Genomic DNA, 19,725 nt, shown 5'->3' on the forward strand with positions numbered 1-19,725 from the left:
GTAGTAGTAGTACAAAAGAAGAGATTGAGACGCAGAGCAGAGTTGAGATACGACCGTATAAAGGATTCCAAACCCCGTGGCAATAGAGCGGACACCCTCCATGGGGGTGGAGGGGGGATGGATCGCGGCACTGGCGATCAGTTCAATTCTCTTTCCTAATATCCCTCAATGTGTGTGTCCCCATAGTGAAGCAGAAGGACAAGTGTGTTTGGAGAGCCTTCTGGCCAGGGGCAGAGGTGGCGGGGAGCCGGGCAGGGGCCCCAAGGAGGAGGAGGAGGAGGAGGAGGAGGAGGAGGGTTAAAAATAGCAGACGGGGCTCTGAGCAGTTGCAGACAGTTGCTGCAGCGTGGGTCCCTCCTTGCAGAGACAAGAGAGGGAGGTCAGGCAGGGAGGAGACAGGCTAGGGAGGAGGAGGGGAGACTCCCAGGGTCCAGGAGGGGCGTCTAAACTTGGATAGCCCCTCATTCCCAGCTCCCCTGGGAGGGCAGTCAGCTGTCCCAATCGCATTGCTCAGGAGGGTAGCTCATCGGCTCCAAAACACAGCCTGACAAGGGGAGATTGCAAAAGCTCCCTGCCTCCCCACCCCCACTCCTGGCCAGCATCAAAGGACATATAAGCGGAGGCGCCCTGCCCAGCCCTGGAGAACACGAGAAGTTTCTGGGCGCTGATGTTTATTTAAGCCGCTGCCTGGGCTCGGAGAAAAGGACAGAAGAGAGAGACAGGCGGCCCCAAAGGGTGCTGGTGCCGACCTCTGCTTGCCTGCCTGGTCTCCAGAGAGAATCCACCCCAGGTCTGAAGTGGGGGCTGGGCACTTCTGCCATCCGCAAGCCACTGGGCACTCACTGATCTCTCCCCTCCCTTTGTCCTCCTTCCCTTGCCTGGATTTAAATCCCTTGGAGAGTTTTGGCAAGGGGAGGGCATATCTGGAGGGATTCCTGTCGCTCCGGTTTGGCATCCCTATCCTCCCCCAGGGCTGAGACAGCCTCTCTGAGGGAGAACTCTGGTTTTGGGGAGGGGCCTTGGATGGTTATTTGCTGAGAAGCCACACAGGGAGCCAGAGGCAGGTCCAGAAGAGTCAACTGGTAACTGCTGTCCTGGGCCCATAGTGCCCAGCTAGGGCTCTTGCCACTGTTTGGGAGTCGGAGGAGGGCCACTCTGCCCTGACCCACGCCTGCAGCCATGGCCGACGGCCAAATGCCTTTTTCTTGCACCTACCCTTCTTCCCGCCTGAGGAGAGACCCTTTCAGGGAGTCAGGCCTGTCTACCCGCTTGCTGGACGACGATTTTGGCATGGCCCCCTTCCCGGACGACCTGACTGCAGACTGGCCCGACTGGGCCCGCCCCAGACTGTCCCCATGGCCAGGCACCCTAAGGGCAGGCATGACTCCCCTGGTCCCCAGCATGGCCCCTCCAGTCTATGGGGCCAGGTATGGGCCTGTTGAAAACCGCAGCCCACCCCCCTGCCCTGGGGAGCCTTGGAAGGTCTGTGTCAATGTGCATAGCTACAAGCCAGAGGAGCTGACTGTTAAAACCAAGGATGGCTTTGTGGAGGTATCAGGTGAGTGGGCACTGGGTAGGATGGGGTGATGGGGCAGAGGGAGAGGGAAATAGGAGAGGCAGAAATAGGAGGATGAGAGGCAGAGAATGGAGAAGCAAAGACAGTCAGTCAATCAATCAACAAGTATATATAAGTGCCTACTGAGATAGAGATAAGTGAAAGGAAAAATCTGTCAATCAGTCAATCAACAAATATTTATTAGGTACTTAATATGTAGCTGGTACTGTTCTAGCTACTGGGGAAATAAAAACAAAAATGAAATAATCCTTACCCATGAGGAGGTTATACTCTATTGGGGTGGGCAACATGAGCACATATAAGTATATGCAGAATAAATATGAAATTAATATAAAGATATTTAAGGATGGGGAAATTCTGGTAGCTGGTGAGGGAGCTTCATGGAGAAGAAACAAAGACCAGAGACAGAGAGACAGGCAGCCAGAGAGACCAGAGACAGAGAGAAAGAGGCAAACAGAAGGGGATGAAACAAGGAGTGGCAGAGACAGAGACAGTAGAGAAAGAAGAAAGACCCAGAGACAGAGAAGGACACAGAGAATGGGGAGGGAGGGAGAGACAGAGAGGGACAGGCAGAGAGAGGAGAGATAAGAAAGACACAAAGGAGAGAGAGCAAGACAGAGACAGAGAGACAGAGAAAAAGAGAAACAGAGAGAGACAGAGAGACAGAGACAGAGAGACACCGAGAGAGAGAAACAGAAGAGATGAAAAGAGAGAAGCGTCAGAGTAGAAAGAGACAGAGAGATACAGAGACACAGAGCTGAAATACACAAAGATGGAGATGATAGATGATAAAAAAAGAACGGACTTTTAGATAAAAGTCATAAAGGAGACTTGCCTAGTCGTGGCAGGAACAGGCCCTCCAAGCCCCTGGAATGACTTAAAAGCTTAGGAATTCCCTTGCTGTTGGCAGGTAGTTCTATTCTAAATCCCTGCCTCCTCCCTGGGAGCCAAAACACCTGAGAATTTGGGAGAAGAAATAAAGGGAAAGAAACGTGAAAATAGGACTCTGGGCTTTAGAGCAGGACAGAAAAAGTTCCTCTAAAGCAAGAACTGGCATCTTTAAAATGACAAACAGCCTGGGAGAGGATTGCTGTCTAGCCAAGGATCACATAGGCAGGTTTGAAAGCCTGAGAATTGCTTAAGCCTGAAAGGTCATCTTTACAGTTGAACAAGCAGAGGCCCAGATTCTTACAGGGTTGTGACCAGAATCACACAAATGGTCAGGGACAAGCAAAGTTAGGATTCAAGCTTAGATCTTTGGACTCCAATTCCAGCATCCTCTTCCCCACTGACCCCCCGTTGGCAGTAGGGGAGGATTCGAATTCACATCTGGCTCTGAGCCTCGTTCTCTATCCACAGCCCCAACTGGAAGGCACATTTTTAGAACCTGCCCAACCTGTCCTTACTCAAAACCTGGTATTCTTGTTCTCCTGGTTATAACCATCATGGCTGTCTATTCTAGTCACCATATCTACCACTTGGGAAGCAGAGATCAGACCTAAAGAAAGGGTTAAGTCTGAAACTAGACTGGGACCCGACAAACCAAGGGCAGGGCCTTCGGTTTTGTTTCTGATCATTAGCTCATTTAACAGCCACTCTGCGAGAAGTCAATTTTGCTTCCTCACCAATTAGTGGGCCATTAGAGGGAGGTAGGGGGAGGGGAAGAAAGGGTGAGGGGAAGGAGAGAGAGAGAGAAAGAGAAAGGGGGGATGGGGAGGGAGAGAGACAGACAGAGGCAGAGACAGACAAAAACAGAGAAAGAGAAACGTGTACACAGACAGACACAGAGAGACAGAGAATAGAAAAACAAATAAAACTGTGATCAGAGAAACTCAGTAGCCAAGCCTTGCTCTGACAAATGGTGCCAGGGCCCACCTGTGCTAAATTCACTTGAGCTGTTCAGACAGGATTTTCCAAAGTATAAAGGGCAGAACATAAACATCAGAGGCTTGGGACTGTTGGGGAAGGAGACAGACTGGGCTGGGCTGGGCTGTGCAGGGCAGGGCTGGGATTGTTTGTTGCTGGGAAAGGAGTCACTAGAATTAGGCTGTTTCTGGTTGAATGGAAGGAACCTTGGGTTGGAGGTGGGGTGATGGTGAGAGAACTGGGCCCCACTCTTGGTCCTGACATACTGCATCTAGTTCTCTGTCTAGAAATGAGGCACTGTAAGACTCAGTTTCCTCATCTGTAAAATAGGGATGAACTATTCCCCTGGAACTTCCCCTCACACAGGGCAGCATAGCCCTATATTAAGTAGACAGGCAGTATAAGCCTGTATTAAGAAGGAGTGGTTATTTTACACACACACACACACATATATATATATACATATATATATCCTATATCTATCCTGTATATAAGCCTATATTAAGAAGGGGTGGTTATCCTATATAGCATAGATAAAGAGTTATACTGGGGAGTCAGACAAACTTCAGTTCAAAGCCTTCTTATAGCACCTGCTGGCCGTGTAATCATAGCTAAGGCGCTTAACTTCTCTTGGTCTCAATTTCCTTAAATGTAAAATGGCGATAATACTTGTAACGCTGGCCTCACAAGGTTATTATGATGCTCAAGTGTAAATATATGTAAATCACTATGTAATATATATAAACAATATATGTAAATGCCCAGTATGACTTTTTCTGTTCTACATATCTCATATATATGTATACATAAATGGTATACATATATGCATAGATATAGAATATGTGTACATACACATTCAATATACTCTCCTAGGAAAGGAGAGCTGGCCTGGTTAGTAATGGTTTGAAAGGAGTGGGGAGAATAGTAGGAGTCCCCAGTATTAGAGGGAGGAGCAAAAATGGAGGAGAGGCAATGTTTATTTCGGTCACAAGTGGACAAAGACCACATGGCGAATTGTTCAGGTACCAAACCTGGGCCTGGGAATTCTAGCATCCGGGTTTGACCCTGGACTCTGGCCTTACCTGGCTGGGCGATCTCAGACAAACAACTTAGAATCTCTCTGGATCTCTATGTCGCAATTGCTAACAATGGCCCCATAGTGAACAAAGGCCCCTTGGAAATGATAAGAACAGTGCAGTCCTGGCCAGGGCTAATCATTGACCTAAAGCCACAATATCTGAACTTTCTAGAGCCCGATAGGAAAGTTCACAAAACACAACACTTACAACTGAGCATTCCAACCACTCTGTAAAGTAGAGTAGTATATATGGTATAATTAGCTCTTCTATAAATGGGAAACTGAGGCTCAGAGACAGCACAGATTTAGAGCCGGAACAAAGAGAAAACATCGAATCGAATCCCTTCATTTTACAAATGAGGAAACTGAGGCTGAGTAAGGTTAAATGACTTTCCCAGATTCACACAGCTAGTAAGCATCTGAGGTAGGATCAAAACCTAAGTCTTCGCTATTCTAAGTTAGAGAGTGGCATATATAATGATGATGATGATGATGATGATGATGATGATGATGATGATGATGATGATGATGATGGTGATGGTGATAATGATGGTAACATTTTAATGACTCTTGCTGTGTGCCAAGTATTTGACAATTATTATCTCATTTGATCCTCACAACAACCCTAGGAGATAGGTGCTATTATTATCCCCATTTTATAGAAACTGAGGCAAACAGGTTAAGTGACTTGTTCAGGGTCTCACAATCAGTATGTGTCACTGGTAGAACTTGAACCCAAGTCCATCTGCTTAACTCCACTGTCTCCCTCCCCATGGGGAGGATGCCAGAGACCTCCATTTTCCTCTAATTGTCACAGATCAGGCCACTGACTTATTTTTTTTTACCTTTTTTAATAATTTATTTTGATTTATCAATAATCACTTCCATATGCTTATGGGTTTAAAATTTTTCTCCCCCTTCCTCCCCACCACCCTCCCCAAGACAACACATAATCTGATATAAGCTATACATTTACATTCATATTAAACATATTTTCACATTAGTGATGTTGTAAGTAGAAATTAAAACCAATAGGAAACAAAACTCAACAGAAGAGGAAAAAAAATGGCAATTCGGCTTTCATAGCTCTTTCTTTGGGTGTGGATAGCATTTTCCATCACAAGACCTCTGGAGATGTCTTAGATCCTTGTATTGCCAGAAAGGGTTAAGTTTATCAATATTGGTCATCACACAACGTGGCTGTTATTGTGTACAACGTTCTCTTGGTTCTGCTCACTTCACTCAGCATCAGACCTTACAAGTCTTTCCAGGTTTTTCTGAAGTTAGCCTGTTCATCATTTCTTATGGCACAATAGTATTCTATCACATTCATATACCACAACTTGCTCAGCCATTCCCCAATTGATGGGTATCCTCTCAATTTCCAATTCTTTGCCACCACAAAAAGAGCTGCTATGAATATTTTTGTACATGTGGGTCCTTTTCCTGTTTGTGTGATCTCTTTGGGATATAGCCCTAGAAGTGCTATTGCTGGGTCAAAGGGTATGCATATTTTTATAGCCCTTTGGGCATAGTTCCAAATTGCTCTCCAAAATGGTTGGATCATTTCGCAACTCCACTAACAATGCATTAGTGTTCCAATTTTCCCACATCTTCTCCAACATTTATCATTTTCTTGTTTTGTCATGTTGGCCATTCTGATAGGTGTGATGTGGTACCTCAGAGTTGTTTTGATTTACATCTCTCTAATCAATAGTGATTTAGAGCATTTTTTTCATATGACTATAGATGGCTTTAATTTCTTCATCTGAGAACTGTCTGTTCATATCCTTTGACCATTTATCAATTGGGGACACTGACTTATTTTTAATAGAAGGCCAGGTGGAAGGGCAGTTATGTGGCGCCATAATGCATAGAGCACTGAGCCTAGAGTCAAAAAGACTCATCTTCCTCAGTTCAAATCCAGCCTCAGATACTATCTAGGTGACCCTGGGCAAATCACTTAATCCTGTTTTGCCTCAGTTTCCTCATCTGTAAAATGAGTTGGAGATGGAAATGGCAAACCACTCCAGGATCTTTGCAAGAAAACCCCAAATGGGGTCACCAAGAGTCCGACATGACTGAAACAACAAGCAGGTGGAAGAGAGATGAGATGAGGGAAGGGGAAGAGAGCAAAAGAACTACCATTTGGTCACAGGTAGAGAGAAAACAGCTTCCTCCTTTGAGATCTTGAGAGGAGTCTGGGTAGAGGAGGGGCAGAAGAAGGGGGAGAGAGTGCCAGGGGGTCCTCGTGGGGAAAAGGAATCAGATGTCTGGACCACAAGAGAGCTCTTGGCTCCTTGTTCCAGCTTTCTAACTGGAGGAGTGGAGGCAGAGGGAGGTTAAAGGGTCACTGGCCTCTGGCTGCCATCATCTGCCCCTGGGAACGGTCTCCAGACAGAAGGTGTCAGGCACACAATCGATAGAGCCTCTCTCTCTCCCCCTCGCTGCTTCCATCCATCAGAAGGAACACTGTGGTTATTCCTACTAGCTTCCTCCACGTCCTCTTTCCTGCCTGCTCAGAAAAAAGCATTTACAGGAATTAATTAGCTTTGTAAGGAAAGCAGTGCAACATCTAAGCTGGAAAAAGGTTTCCCTTAGATACCTCCATGTTATCCCAGTCTGAGAAGCCTGCTCACCATGTGTATAATAGTGTGGATCTCACAGTCTGAAAGACGTGGGTTCAGCTCCCACTTCTGACACATACTGACATATGTGTGACCCTGGACAAGTCACCTCAATTCTCCATGCCCCCAAGCAGATCTCCAAGATTTTAAGTTTCAGAGAAGGTGCTGACCTGCATTGGTAGAAGGAATTTCCTTACCTGGAGGTATTCTACAGCGATGAAATCACAGGTCCAGTCCTAGTACATATCTTCTAAGCCAGAAGCCAATAATCTTAGCCAGTTCCCCTTAAATCATTCTGTGCCTCAATTTCCCCAATTAGAAAGTTGGAATAAAGAGCCAAAAGTTCACTGTGTTAGGTGCTAGGGATACAAAGACAAAAAACATAATAACTCACAGTGCCTGCCCTCAAGGAGTTTATATTCTAGGGAGATGCATATACCCAACTAAATAAATGCAAAATATGTACAGTATAACACAAAGCAATTTCAAGAGGGAGAGAGTGCTAATAATGGAGAAAGGGAGCAGGAAATGAATCAATTCATCAACAAGCATTTATTAAGCACCTGCTATATGCGAGGTAATGTGGTAAGTGCTGGAGATTTAGAGACAATAACGAAATGGTCTTTGACCTCAAGGAACATGTTATATTTGACTGGGGGTAGAAGAGAAGAAGAAAGGAAGACAAGAGGTGCCCTTAATACTCAAATGGTGACATGTCCCAGTCTGCTTACTTCCACCATCGGCCTCTCCATTGACCTCTGGGTGATGACCCCCATCTTTAGTTATTTAGACACAGTTGTTTTCCATGTTTTGTTCCTATTTAGTAACACCAGTAAAGCTTTAGTCTTGAAAAGATGAGCCTTTGCTTTCATGGGAAGCTTGAGAGGCTCATTTTGCAGTTTCCCAAAAAGAATCCAGCCTGCTTTCCTTCTGTTCAATTCTGGGTCCAGATCATTGCCCAGATGCACTGTTTGTCCCAGATGTAGACTGTTGGACAGGCTCTGTAGGGCGTTCATCCAAATTCATGGTGAAATCTGGGTAATAGACAGTTGTCATCCATTTGGTCTTTCCTGTGTGGATGAGCAGGCCAAACTCCTTTGAATGATTACATCTCTCTTCCAAAAGGCTCCCTCCTTTGAGCTGATAGGTTGGTTAGTTGGGCAGAACTGTTTTTCCCTCTTTTTTTATTATTTGTTATAAATTGTGGCTCTTAGGTAGTGGGGAGTGTGTGTGTGTTTGTGTGTGTGTGTGTACATATATATATTATATATATACATATACATGAGAATATATGTCAGAAACTAGGTAATATAAAAGTGAAATATACCAATAGTAATTTTTAAAATTAAAATAATCTCACTTGGTAGGTGTGGATAATGAATTGGAGAGAGGAGAGGCTTGAGAAAGGGGGACTGACTGATCGAGAGGCTTTTGTGCTAGGCCTGAGCACAAGTGATGAGGCTTGGGGGGGGGAGGGTGAGTGGGAGAAGGGGAGAGATGACAGACACCCTTTTGGTTTCTTGGTACCTAGAGCTGGAAGGAACCTTAGGTGTTCTTATTTTACAGATGAGGCCCAGAGGCTAAGAGCCAGTAATAAATAGGAGAGTGAGGAATCTCTCTACTGTGGACATAAAATCCAAAGCCCTCTCTCAGGTTACCACCGGTTTGATGCGTGTGGGGAGGAAATAACATTTTCTCTATCCTGAAAAACATAATGTATTAATACTTTCAATGAGTGAACAGGTGAAAAAAAGCAACTTTCAGAGACTAGCTCAGGGTTAATACTTATTTTCTTTTGCCTTCTGAATCTAAAGGCCTGGCCAAAAATAACAAGAGCTTGTATTTCAAAAGATCCTAGAATGTCAGAGCTGGGAGAGGCCTTAGAACAGTGGATGGCAGAGCTGGGAGGGGTCTTAGAACAGAGGCTATCAGGACTGGGAGGGGCCTCAGAGCAGGGAATGTCAGGGCTAGGGGGGACTTTTTGGAACAATCAGTCTTATCCTTTCAATTTATAGAAGAGGAAACAGGTTAAAATGCTTTATAGGCTAAAAAAATTTATTTTTCACCTACATTATCTCCTTTGATCTTTACTACAATCCTGTGAGGTCAGTGAGAAGAAGGATAAAATCTACACTTTTACAATAACTATAGGATTTACAAAGCTCTGTCATGTCAAGAATCCCATGGGGTAGGTCATATAAGCATTATCATTCCCATTTCACAGATCAGGAAGCTGAGGCTCACTGATAAGGCTTCTGATAAATACCAAGATGGAGAAGAAATTTGAAACCTGGGCCAAAAGGAGAGGACATCTTGACTTGCCTTAGGTTTATGCAGTTGGCATGTCAAAGTCTGGACTAAAACTCTGGTCTTCTAATTCGAGGCCCAGTGCTCCATCCATTGAGCTACACTACCTCCTGAGAGACCTCCCACCATGTTAAGGAGCCCAGAATGGAAACTGAGTCTCTCCTGTCTCTCTGTCCACTCCTCTTTCCACTGGGCCAGGCTTCAGATTCATAAATTCATAGATACAGAATTGGAATGGCTATGGAGACCAGCTAGCCCATCCCCCTGCATTTTACAGATGGGAAAACTGAGACCAAGGCAGATTGTCCAAGGTTACACAGACAAGCCTCTCCTGGTGAGAGGCTCATTTGAGGGATGGCCAGGACGCCATTTTCTAGTTGAGGAACAGAGAGGAATGAAGTTGAGTCATCAGTGGACCCTCCCTCCAGCCTTGGGTTATCTGTTAATGAGCAGCATGTGACGATGGCCCATGTTAGAGGCACTGCAGAAGGGCAGCTGTGCCAACCACATTGGCTGAAAAGTTTGGCACAGAGAGGCCCTAACATGGCAAAAGCAGAAAATAACTCTGGGCGTTCAAACTGGGCCACGGTTAAAAATGTTCCATCCGTGTGCTGGGTGGATCTGTGGGCGCCTTTGCTCCTAGGCGTGGGTGGCAGGGTTGGCCTGGCTCCTTGGCAGAGTGCGGCCCTTCCCTTGGCGCCTACAAGAGCCTCCCACCTGTTCACTAACAGGGACCATCCCTCTCACCCCACAACAGCCTAAGCTTAGAATATATTTTTGGCAGGGGCAGGTCACAGCTTCCCAGGCAATTCTGGCCCTTGGATACCAGAAAAAAACTCACTTTCCATGTCATCTTCGGCATCAAGGATGGCATCAGATGGCAAATGGGATAGAAAGATAGTGTGGAATTTTTTTAGGCAATGGAATTTGGGAGTTCAGGGTTCCAATCCACCTCTAATATCTACTGGCAATGTGGATTGTTGGACCATAGATTTCAGGCTAACAGGGACCTTAGAACACCCTCATTTTACATATGAGCAAGGTCAGAGGTAATAAGTGTTCACAGGACCCTAGATTTGGTGTTGGAAGGGATCTCAGAGATTGCCTTATCCCTCATGCTCATTTTACAGCCTAGGAAACTGAGGCCCAGATTGGTGAGGTGACTTGTCCATGGTTATGTAGGTCATAAAGTGGCCATATCGGGATTTGAACCAGGATCCTCCATCTCCAAATCCAGCACTCTAGTTCAGGCAAATCTCTAAACCTTAGTGACTTCACCTGTAAACTCAGGATTAAAAACACTCACCAGGTTTTTGTAGGACTCCAACAAGATAATGTGGTCAGTCAGTAAACATTTATGAAGGACTAGCTATGTGCCAGGCACCTTAAACTACTGAAGACACAAGGCAAAAGCAAACAAATAAATAAGCAATCAAACAAAAGACCAGTCTCTGCCCTCAGGGAGCTTATAATCTATTGGGGAAACAACATGTAAATAACAAAAGTTATATACAAGATAAATTACATACAGAGAAGATAGATGGTGGTCTGAAAGAAGAATATATGTAAATAATGTATATATCATACATTGCAAACTTTAAAAGTATAAGTCGTCTATTCAACCAACGATTATTTTTTTGGGGGGGAGGGTAAGGGGAGGGTAGTGAGGGGAAAGAGGACCTATAATTTCATAGGTTAAACAGTAGATAAGAGTTCTGGACTTGGAATCAGGAAAGCCCTAGTTCCAGTCCTGCCTCAGACATTTATTAGCAGTGTGACCCCAGACAAGTCACTTAACCTCTGCTAATTTCAGTTTCCTCATCTGTAAAATGGGGATAATTTTCATGCCTACCTCAGTAGGGTCAGTGAAATAACATATGTAAGTCACTTTGCAAACCTTGAATCACTATGTAAGTGCTATCATTATCATTATTAATATTATTATTATTATTATTATTATTATGATAGGACTCCCTCTGTTCATGCACTTCCAATTCACCAATTGCTTTCCAGTTTGTAGTCCTAAAGATATACCTGGGGCACTAAGAGTTTCAATGACTTGCCCAGGGTCACACAGTCAGTCTGGCAGGGATCTGCCAGCTGGGCTGGTATAAGCCTCTAATTTTACAGGGATGCCCAAGTGGACAAGATGGTGACTCCCAGCCATGATCTCTTGGTTCTCCTGGAATTGCAGGCCTCCACATCTTAACAGGCTCATTATTCTGTGGCCCATGTAGTTGTCTTTAATGATCTGACCAATGGAATTCTCCCTCTCTCCTGATCCACTCCCCTCAGCCAAAAAGAGGGGCTCCTTCCTGTTGGTTATACAAATATCCACCTTCTTCAATCAGTCATTGAAGTAAGCATTTATCAAGAGCACGCCAGATACCAGGCGCTGTTCAAGGTACTGAAGGTACAAAGATTAAAATGAAACAAAGCCTGCATTCAGGGAGCTTACATTCTTCTAGGGGCAAACAGCCTATATACAATAAAGTAAATGCAGGCTACTAGTTAATCAGTTAATTTATTAAATGCCAACAATGTGCCAGACTCTGTGCTGGGACCTGGGTGTACAAAGACAGAAAAGATTTAGGCCCTGTCCTCATGAAGCTTACCATCTACAGCAAGGGTTCTTAACTTGTTTTGAAGCATAGACTCCCTTCCCCTTTGGCAGTCTGGTGAAGCCCATGTAACCCATCTAAGAATGCTGTTCTTAAATGCATACATTTCAAAAAAGAAAGTATTACAAAGGAAACCAATTATAGTCAAATAAAATTATCAAAATATCTTTACAAATAAACAGGTTAATGGACCCCAGGCTAAAAACTCCTGTCCCAGAGATGAGTGAGGTGGGGGGGAGGTGAAGGAAAGAGAAATATCTCCTATAGAAAGCAGGGTCTGAGCTGAGTCTTGAAAAAAGCCAGAGAAATTAAGAATCAGATATGAGAAAGGCATGGAGGATGGCCAGTGTGAAAACATGGAGGTTGGAGGTGGTAGTGTTGTGTTCCAAGAGCTACAGGCAGGCCAATGTTGCTGGCTTACAGAATACAAGGAGCTGAGTAAACAAATCCAGGAAGCAGTGGTCCGAGAGATAGGAGAACCAGGGCAGAGGGGTGTCCTGAAAATCCACAAAGGATTTTCCACGCCCATCCATGTCCATCATCATCCAGGTTGCTTTCCTCTGTTCACACTCCTGCTTTTACACAAATGCTATTCTAAGGATATACAGCTCAGGATTGAGCACAATACTCCAGTTGTGGTCTGACCACATCTATTTAGAATCCTAGGATCCTGATGACCAATTTGATAGATTTAGCTCTTCTCAGTAATGCAATGATCTAAGATAATTCTGAAATATTTGTGATGGAAAATGCCATCCACACTCGGAGAAAGAACTATGGAGTCTGAATGCAGATCAAAGCAGACTATTTTCTCTTTTTTTTCTATTTTTTAATTTTTAGGCAATTGGGGTTAAGTGACTTGCCCAGGGTCACACAGCTAGTAAGTGTCAAGTGTCTTGTCTAAGGTCGGATTTGAACTCAGGTCCTCCCGATTTCAAGGCTGGTGCTCTATCCACTGCGCCACCTTGCTGCCCCCCTTTTTTTTCTTTCTTGTGGTTTTTCCCTTTTGTTCTGATTCTTCTTTCACAACACGACTAATGTGGAAATATGTTTAATATGATTGTACATGTATAGCCTATATCAGATTGCACACCGTCTTGGGGAGGGGGTGAAATATAGAACTCAAAATCTTATAGAAGTGAATGTTCTGTGTGACCCTGGGCAAGTCACTTAACCCCAACTGCCTTGAAAAAAAGTTTAATAAAATAAAAAAAAAATTTTAAAGTGAATGTTGAAAACTAAAAGTAAATTAATTAATTAATTAATTAATAAAAAAGAACCCTGGGATCATTCTAGGGCTGGAAGGCACTGCAGAGGTCACCTAATCCAATCCCCTTCATTTTGCAGATGGGGATACCCAAGGCCCTTGTCATTTGTTTAACAAAGACACGCAGATAATAGTAAGCGTCAGAGGCAGAATTTGAACCAGCATCTGACTCCATAGCCAGTATTCTTTCCATGTAGCCACGTAGACTCATTTTTCCATCTATTGATTGCTTATCTTTCCCAATGAGTTTTCATCACCTACCTGCTATTTGTGAGGCATGTGTCTAGGCACCATGGGGGTCGGGGAATGGAGAAGTGGAAGACATGTTGCCAAATAGGTTCTTATCACAGCTCTGCTGACTTCATATGCCTGCTAGTGGGAAATGGGGTAATCAGGAAAAAAAAACCCAAAACGAGATCTCTGCTGATTCCCAAAGCCTCGGGCAAGGAGAGGCCTCCCTAGTCTTCTGAATGATGATTCTCTGGGCACACTGACAAGTTGTATTTTTCTCTCCTCTAGGCAGACATGAAGAAAAGCAACAAGAAGGGGGAATTGTTTCCAAAAACTTCACAAAGAAAATCCAGTATGTATCTGCCAAGGGGTTTTGGTGTGTTCTGTGGGATAGTCCCAGATTCAAGTTGTTCTGAGTATAGCAGAAAGAAATAGCTTCCCAAGTATCATTAGAAGCCTTGGGTTTCCAGCCACAGCTCTGTTAGTCACAGGAAAAGAAAATCCAGAGATGAGGTAGTCTCTTTAGCCTGGGTACAATACGTCCTGAATGAGGAGAGCTGACAGTCTTTCTGTCCTCTGCGCTGGACGGATCACAGATCTGAGAGTGGTATTCAGGAAAGTCTTGGAGAAGCTGGGGGTGCATCCAGAGGATGGCAAGGGACCTAGAGAGTTTTCCATGTAATGTCAACCCAGGGAACTACAGGTCATAACTTTAGAGCTAGAAAGACTCTCCGGGGCCATCTTCCTCACCTGTCCAGGGTCAAACGGCTATTTTGTTGATCAGCTAGATGGCATGGTGGATAAGCGTCAGACTTGGAGTCAGGAAGACTTGGGTTCGAATCTTGCTTCAGGAACTTAGAGTGTGATCCTAGGTAAGTCATTTAGCCTCTCTGAGCCTCAGTTTCCTCATTTGTAAAATGAAGGGGTTGGACTAGAAAGGCTTTGAGGTCCCTTCCAGCTCCAACTCTATGATGCTATGAGACTGCCTCGCTGAGCCTCAGTTTCCTATCTGTAAAGTAAAGGGCTTCTTAAGAAACCTTAAGAACCCTTGCAGGTATAAATCCTGGGACCCTCGGCTTTAGCTTCTTCCCTAAAATGAGGATAATAAACCCTGCCCCATCCACTTCAGAGAGCTGAGGTGAGGATCTAAAGGAGGAATGCATGGGAAAGAGCTTTGTAAATTCTCAGAGCACGATACTCCCACGACTGCGAGGTAATAGAGGTCTCTTTGGAGATCAGGAATTCGAAGTAAACTGTTCTCTCAGCTCTTTCTCTGCGAGGGGATCTATCTTTGAGGCTTAAGGGGCCCTGCTCCATGAATAGGGGGCCAGTCTGGGCATGTTTCTCCAGCAGATTATGGCCCCCAAGACACGAATGGGCAGAGCAGCTGATGGCTGGCACCTGGAAAGCGGGTTAGGAGAGTGGTAAACATTCCAGGTCTGAAACACAATATTCAAGGACCCAGATGGGAAGAGCAGGGCAGAGAGCAAAGAAATTCGGAGAAGCCCAGACCCAGGGGAACCTGGTTGGAGGGCAGCAGTGGGTGATCTGCATATATCCAAGGGCTGAAGCTACTGGACCCCTCCACAACATTCTCCAGAGTCAGGTGCTGGGGCAGGCCTGCACAACCCACAGCCCGCAGGCCACTTGCCATCCTCCACATTCTTCCAGGGCCACTTGAAATCCTTTGTGCGAGGCAAGCAGCCCTCGGGCCACGGGTTGTGCAGGCCTGTGCTAAAGCAGCCACCAAAGCCTAGGACAGGGTAAGGCGACCATCTACATGCTGGGCTTCCAGGAACAATAATAGCTAATAATGGTTAGCATTTATATTGTGTTTTAATGTTTGCCAAGCCCTTTTTGAACATTACTCATCCGATCCTCACCACAACCCTAAAAGGGAGGTGCTATCCCATTTTACAAATGAAGAAAGTGAGGCAGACAGTTAAGTGACTTGCCCAAGGTCACACAGCTAGGAAGTATTTGGGACAGAATTTGAACTTCAGTCTCTCCTTTTCTCCACTCTCTCGTTCCCTCTTTTTGTCTTTATCTCCTCACTCTGTGTTCTTGGGAAAAATATACAAATCCTCAGGAGTTGAAAGATTCTTTAATGATAGAAAAAGAACTTTGGTTTTGCAGTAAAAAGAACTAGGTTCATATTCCAGCTCTTCTAATTACTACTTTTAAGTCCTGTCTCCTCTCTGGGCCTCAGTTACCAGGTACCTTCCGGCTCTAAATGCTGTACAAATACACGGCACCAAACTGAGTGTCTCCAGATTTGTTCAGACCTTCAGCTTCCGATCTCGGCTGCCAAGTTCAGGCTTTGACCAAGGGCTCCCTAAGCTGTTGACGAAGTGATCCCTTCTCTGTGGCATCGAAACATTCAACTGGAGTGGGGGGTGTCTAGCAAAAGGAGAGGGCGGCCAAGCATCCCCTCCCCCTATTATGCATTTCTCCCTTCACCAGCCCTAACCCCAACCACCACCACCACACACACACACACACACACCACTCAAAACTTTTCAAGGACTTAATCTCAACAGCTCAAACCCCACCAAGTCCCTTACCCCTGGCACCCCCAAACACATACAGACATATACTTAGAACTAAGGAAACTGAAAACCACTCTTTCCATAGCATTAAGTGCCTACGTGTTCCATGCACCATGGTAAACATTGTCTCTCTCTCCTTGTGTGTGCGTTCGTATCTCTTTCTGTGTCTTTCTGTCTCTCTCTCTGAGTCTCTCTATGTGTATCTCTCAGTCTGTCTCTAACTCTCTGCTTGTCTGTCTCTCTTCTCTCTGTCTTTTTCTGTTTTTCTGTCTTTGCCCCCCTCTCTTTCTCTCTCTCCCCCCTCTGTCTTTCTGTCTGTCTCTCTCACTCTCTCCCCTACCCCTCTATCTCTCTCTGTCTCTCTCTCCCTTTCTCTCTCCCTCCCCTTCTCTCTCCCTCTCTCTCTTTCCCTCCTTCTCTCTCTCTTCCTCTCTCTTTCATCTCTCCCCATGCAGGCTCCTAATAACTTTATGCTGCCTTCACCTCCTCCTTCTCCTTTTAAAACTCAGAATTTGATAAAGCTCCAAACAAACAAAGGCTTTGTGGCTCATTCGGCCTCAGTCCCCCTGTGCCTCTCTCACTAGAGACTGAGATCAGATGAAATGTGTCCCCATAGGGCAAATGAAGGGAAAATGGAGAGAGAGATAACTGAAGTCTGGAGAGGAGATTGATGAAAAACCTCCAAGGATTAAAGACAAACCCTCTGGGGGGGGAGGAAAAAAAGATGGGGTGGAGGAGAGGGGAGAAAGAGAGAAACTATCTTTAAAAAGCTGCCAATTCAATTGATTTTCCCATGCAAATTGTCCTCAGAAAATGACTTTGTTGAAAAAGTACCTCAACAAGATGGCAATCTTGGAGCCATCTGGCAGGCTCAGACTGCTGCGCTCCCACAGGATGGAATGGCAGGGCTGAAACTGGGGGACCAGAAGCGTCTCTCTCTCTCTCTCTCTCTCACTCTCCCGTTCTCCTATTGTCATCTCAGAGCCCCATCTCTTTTCACTTTGGTGCCGCTTTCCTAAAAATGTCATGGCACCTCTGCCCAAGCGTGAGCATCTCTCGACAAGCTACCGATGGCCAGGTCTTGTAGCTACACAAATCGCCACTTTGGCTTGCCCCTAAGTGGTTCAGTAGACTAACAGACCACCCCTTATAGCACGATATCTTGGTTTGGGAGCTCTCTTCAGATGGGTGTTAAAAAAAAAGTGCTCCCTTGGCCCCCTGCCCAGGCTTCTCCTTATCTCTTCTGGATCTCCTTTCCCTTGCTAATATCTTCTGCAGAGACATCAGCTAGGGTGTCACCTGGGGATGACCCAGCTCACGGAACAAGAAAAACGGCTTTGCTTTAATCACTTGGTGTGTATATGTATATATGTATGCATATGTATTTGTATGTATAGACACACACCCATATGTACACACATACACAACACACATATATACACATACACAATACATATATTCAGATACATATATATATACACACATGTACACAACACACACACACATACACACATATATTTTTAAAACTCCTTCCATATAAAGGGGCCTTGCCAATGGACCCAGCTCTGGAACTATTTTCTCTAGGTTATAGTGGAAATGGGTCAATACTGGGAAGGAAAAAGAAATTTTCCTCATCCAAGCATTGATTAAACACCTTGCAAGACCTTGCACTTGGCCTGGGGGGACATGAAGATGACAAATAGGCCCTGTCCTTGAGAACCAAGGGAACACAAAGGACCTTGAAGGCCAATCATTCCATCCCCTCATTGTACAGATGAGAAAAATGAGGCCCCGAGCCGATGAATGATTTGCCCAAGGGTCACATAGCTAGCCAGTGTCAGTGGCAGGACTCGAACCCAGATCTTTCCTGACTTCAGCCCCAGGCTCCTTCCACCCTCTCCAGGCAGTCCCTTGAAGCCAGATCCATTCAGTTCCGTGTTTTTCCTCCTAGACTCCCCGCTGAGGTGGACCCCGTGACAGTATTTGCTTCCCTCTCCCCTGAGGGTCTGCTGATCATCGAAGCCCCCCAGGTGCCTCCTTACTCTGCATTTGGAGACAGCAGCTTAGGTAATGAGCTGCCCATGGACAACCACGAAGTCACCTGTGCTTGAAGAGGCCTGCAGAAGAAGAGTTCTCCTTCTCTTCCTCTCCTTTCCCTCCCCCAGACCCAAGAGATTTCTCTCTGATTCCAGATGCAATTACATTAGCTCAATAGAGATGTATGTTGGATAGAGAAGATTGTTTTTCTGCTTTTGCGATTGAGTGGGCCTCCCATCTGGAAGCATCCTTACCCAGAGTGCCTACCTACTGATTCCTGTCCTGCCCTGTCCTGAGGAGGTCTGGCCCTCAGCTTCTCCCAGTGCAGAGAGCCGGCCCTGCACCACACTGGGCCGGCCAGTGACAACAGCGCAGCTGCTTGCTCCCAAACCTTGTACCCCTTTTCCCACGACCCAAAGCCAAGCCCAGAAAAATCCCAAGGGCTTATTCCCTGGCTGCTCACTTGTCCCTTCTGTGTCCCTACAGGCCACTTGCCATCCCCCAGCCTCACAAAGATAATTTTTTAGAGGTCTTACATGCATTAAGTGTTTATTTGTATATCAGACCTAAGTAGGGGGTGCCTTTTTTTTTGTTCATATTTGCTTTAAGTTAATTAGATATTTATGGAGATGGGCCTGAATGGGGGATTTTAGGACCCCCTCTAGTCATTTGCTGGCTAACTCTATCTTTGACCCCCTCCTCTGTCTAGTCCCCCCCCCCATTTTTTTTCCAGGTCCAGGTTTTCCCAAGAGGGAATTGCCAGGTTTGGATCTTGCTCTCCGGAGCTGCCAGGAACCAAGTACCAGCCAGACAGACAGAACTGACAAAGACAGGCTGGGAACTTTCCACAATGTGACAATGTCATGTGCTTGGGTGGGAACATTTCTGTATTGTGCTGGATTTTGTTTTGTTGTTTTTTTTCCAGTTGTGCTCTTGTTTGAGGGGAAAATAACTTTATGAATAATAAAAAGAAATTGATCTTCTTAGCCACGTGTCCTCATGCCTTTCCTAGATTCTGATCTAATGTTGAGGGTTGGGATTTGGCAAGAGCTGGGAAGGAAAAGGAAAAGAAGTGTCAATTGATTCATTCAGGTGGAGCAGGTAGGAACTGTGCTTTGTATCTAGGGGTATTGTAACTAGGGTGGGGTGACCTGGGCTACGCCCTGAGGGAGGTGATGACAACTTGCTGTCCAAAAAGCAACCGCCTCTGGAATCAGCCCATTCTATGTTGGACACCTCTAATGGGTAGGAAGTTTTGCCCTGACTTCAAGCCTACTTTTGCCTCTTTACCACTTCCACCCGTCACTTTTGGTTCTGCCCTCTAGGGCCAGAGAAAACAAATCTAATCTCTTTTCCACATTCAAATATCTGAAGAGGGCCTGCCTGCCTCTAACTCCTCAGGCCAAACATGAATTCACAAGCTGCTTTCTGTCTTCACGTTCCTGAAGTTTTGATGCCACTGCATTTTTAAGAGCCTGAAAATAAACAGCTTTATTTTTATTTTTGAATTTTAATTAATTTATTTTTACAATTTTTTTTTCAAATTTTGAGTTCTAACTTCTCTCC

The 19,725-nt window shown here is 45.3% G+C and overlaps 1 protein-coding gene across 1 annotated transcript; it reads left to right on the forward strand.

Annotated features, from left to right (window-relative positions):
- Positions 1 to 436: 436 nt before the first annotated feature.
- HSPB8 (heat shock protein family B (small) member 8) lies at positions 437 to 19,125 on the forward strand. Its single transcript, XM_027861857.1, has 3 exons — positions 437 to 1,558; positions 13,862 to 13,925; positions 18,074 to 19,125. Exons 1-3 carry the CDS (start codon positions 1,180 to 1,182, stop codon positions 18,231 to 18,233), a joined length of 603 nt encoding a protein of 200 aa, XP_027717658.1. The 5' UTR covers positions 437 to 1,179; the 3' UTR covers positions 18,234 to 19,125.
- The last annotated feature ends 600 nt before the right edge of the window (positions 19,126 to 19,725 follow it).

Source organism: Vombatus ursinus, unplaced genomic scaffold (assembly GCF_900497805.2).
Source record: "Vombatus ursinus unplaced genomic scaffold, bare-nosed wombat genome assembly UNPS02001287.1, whole genome shotgun sequence".
NCBI classification, from domain to species: domain Eukaryota; kingdom Metazoa; phylum Chordata; class Mammalia; order Diprotodontia; family Vombatidae; genus Vombatus; species Vombatus ursinus.

Excerpts from the sequence above, each read along its gene's own strand:
- HSPB8 (XM_027861857.1), top strand. The coding sequence starts at position 1,180 with ATGGCCGACGGCCAAATGCCTTTTTCTTGCACCTACCCTTCTTCCCGC. Across the intron at positions 1,559-13,861 it reads TGGCTTTGTGGAGGTATCAG|GCAGACATGAAGAAAAGCAA; the intron begins GTGAGTGGGCAC and ends TCTCTCCTCTAG. Across the intron at positions 13,926-18,073 it reads AACTTCACAAAGAAAATCCA|ACTCCCCGCTGAGGTGGACC; the intron begins GTATGTATCTGC and ends TTTTCCTCCTAG.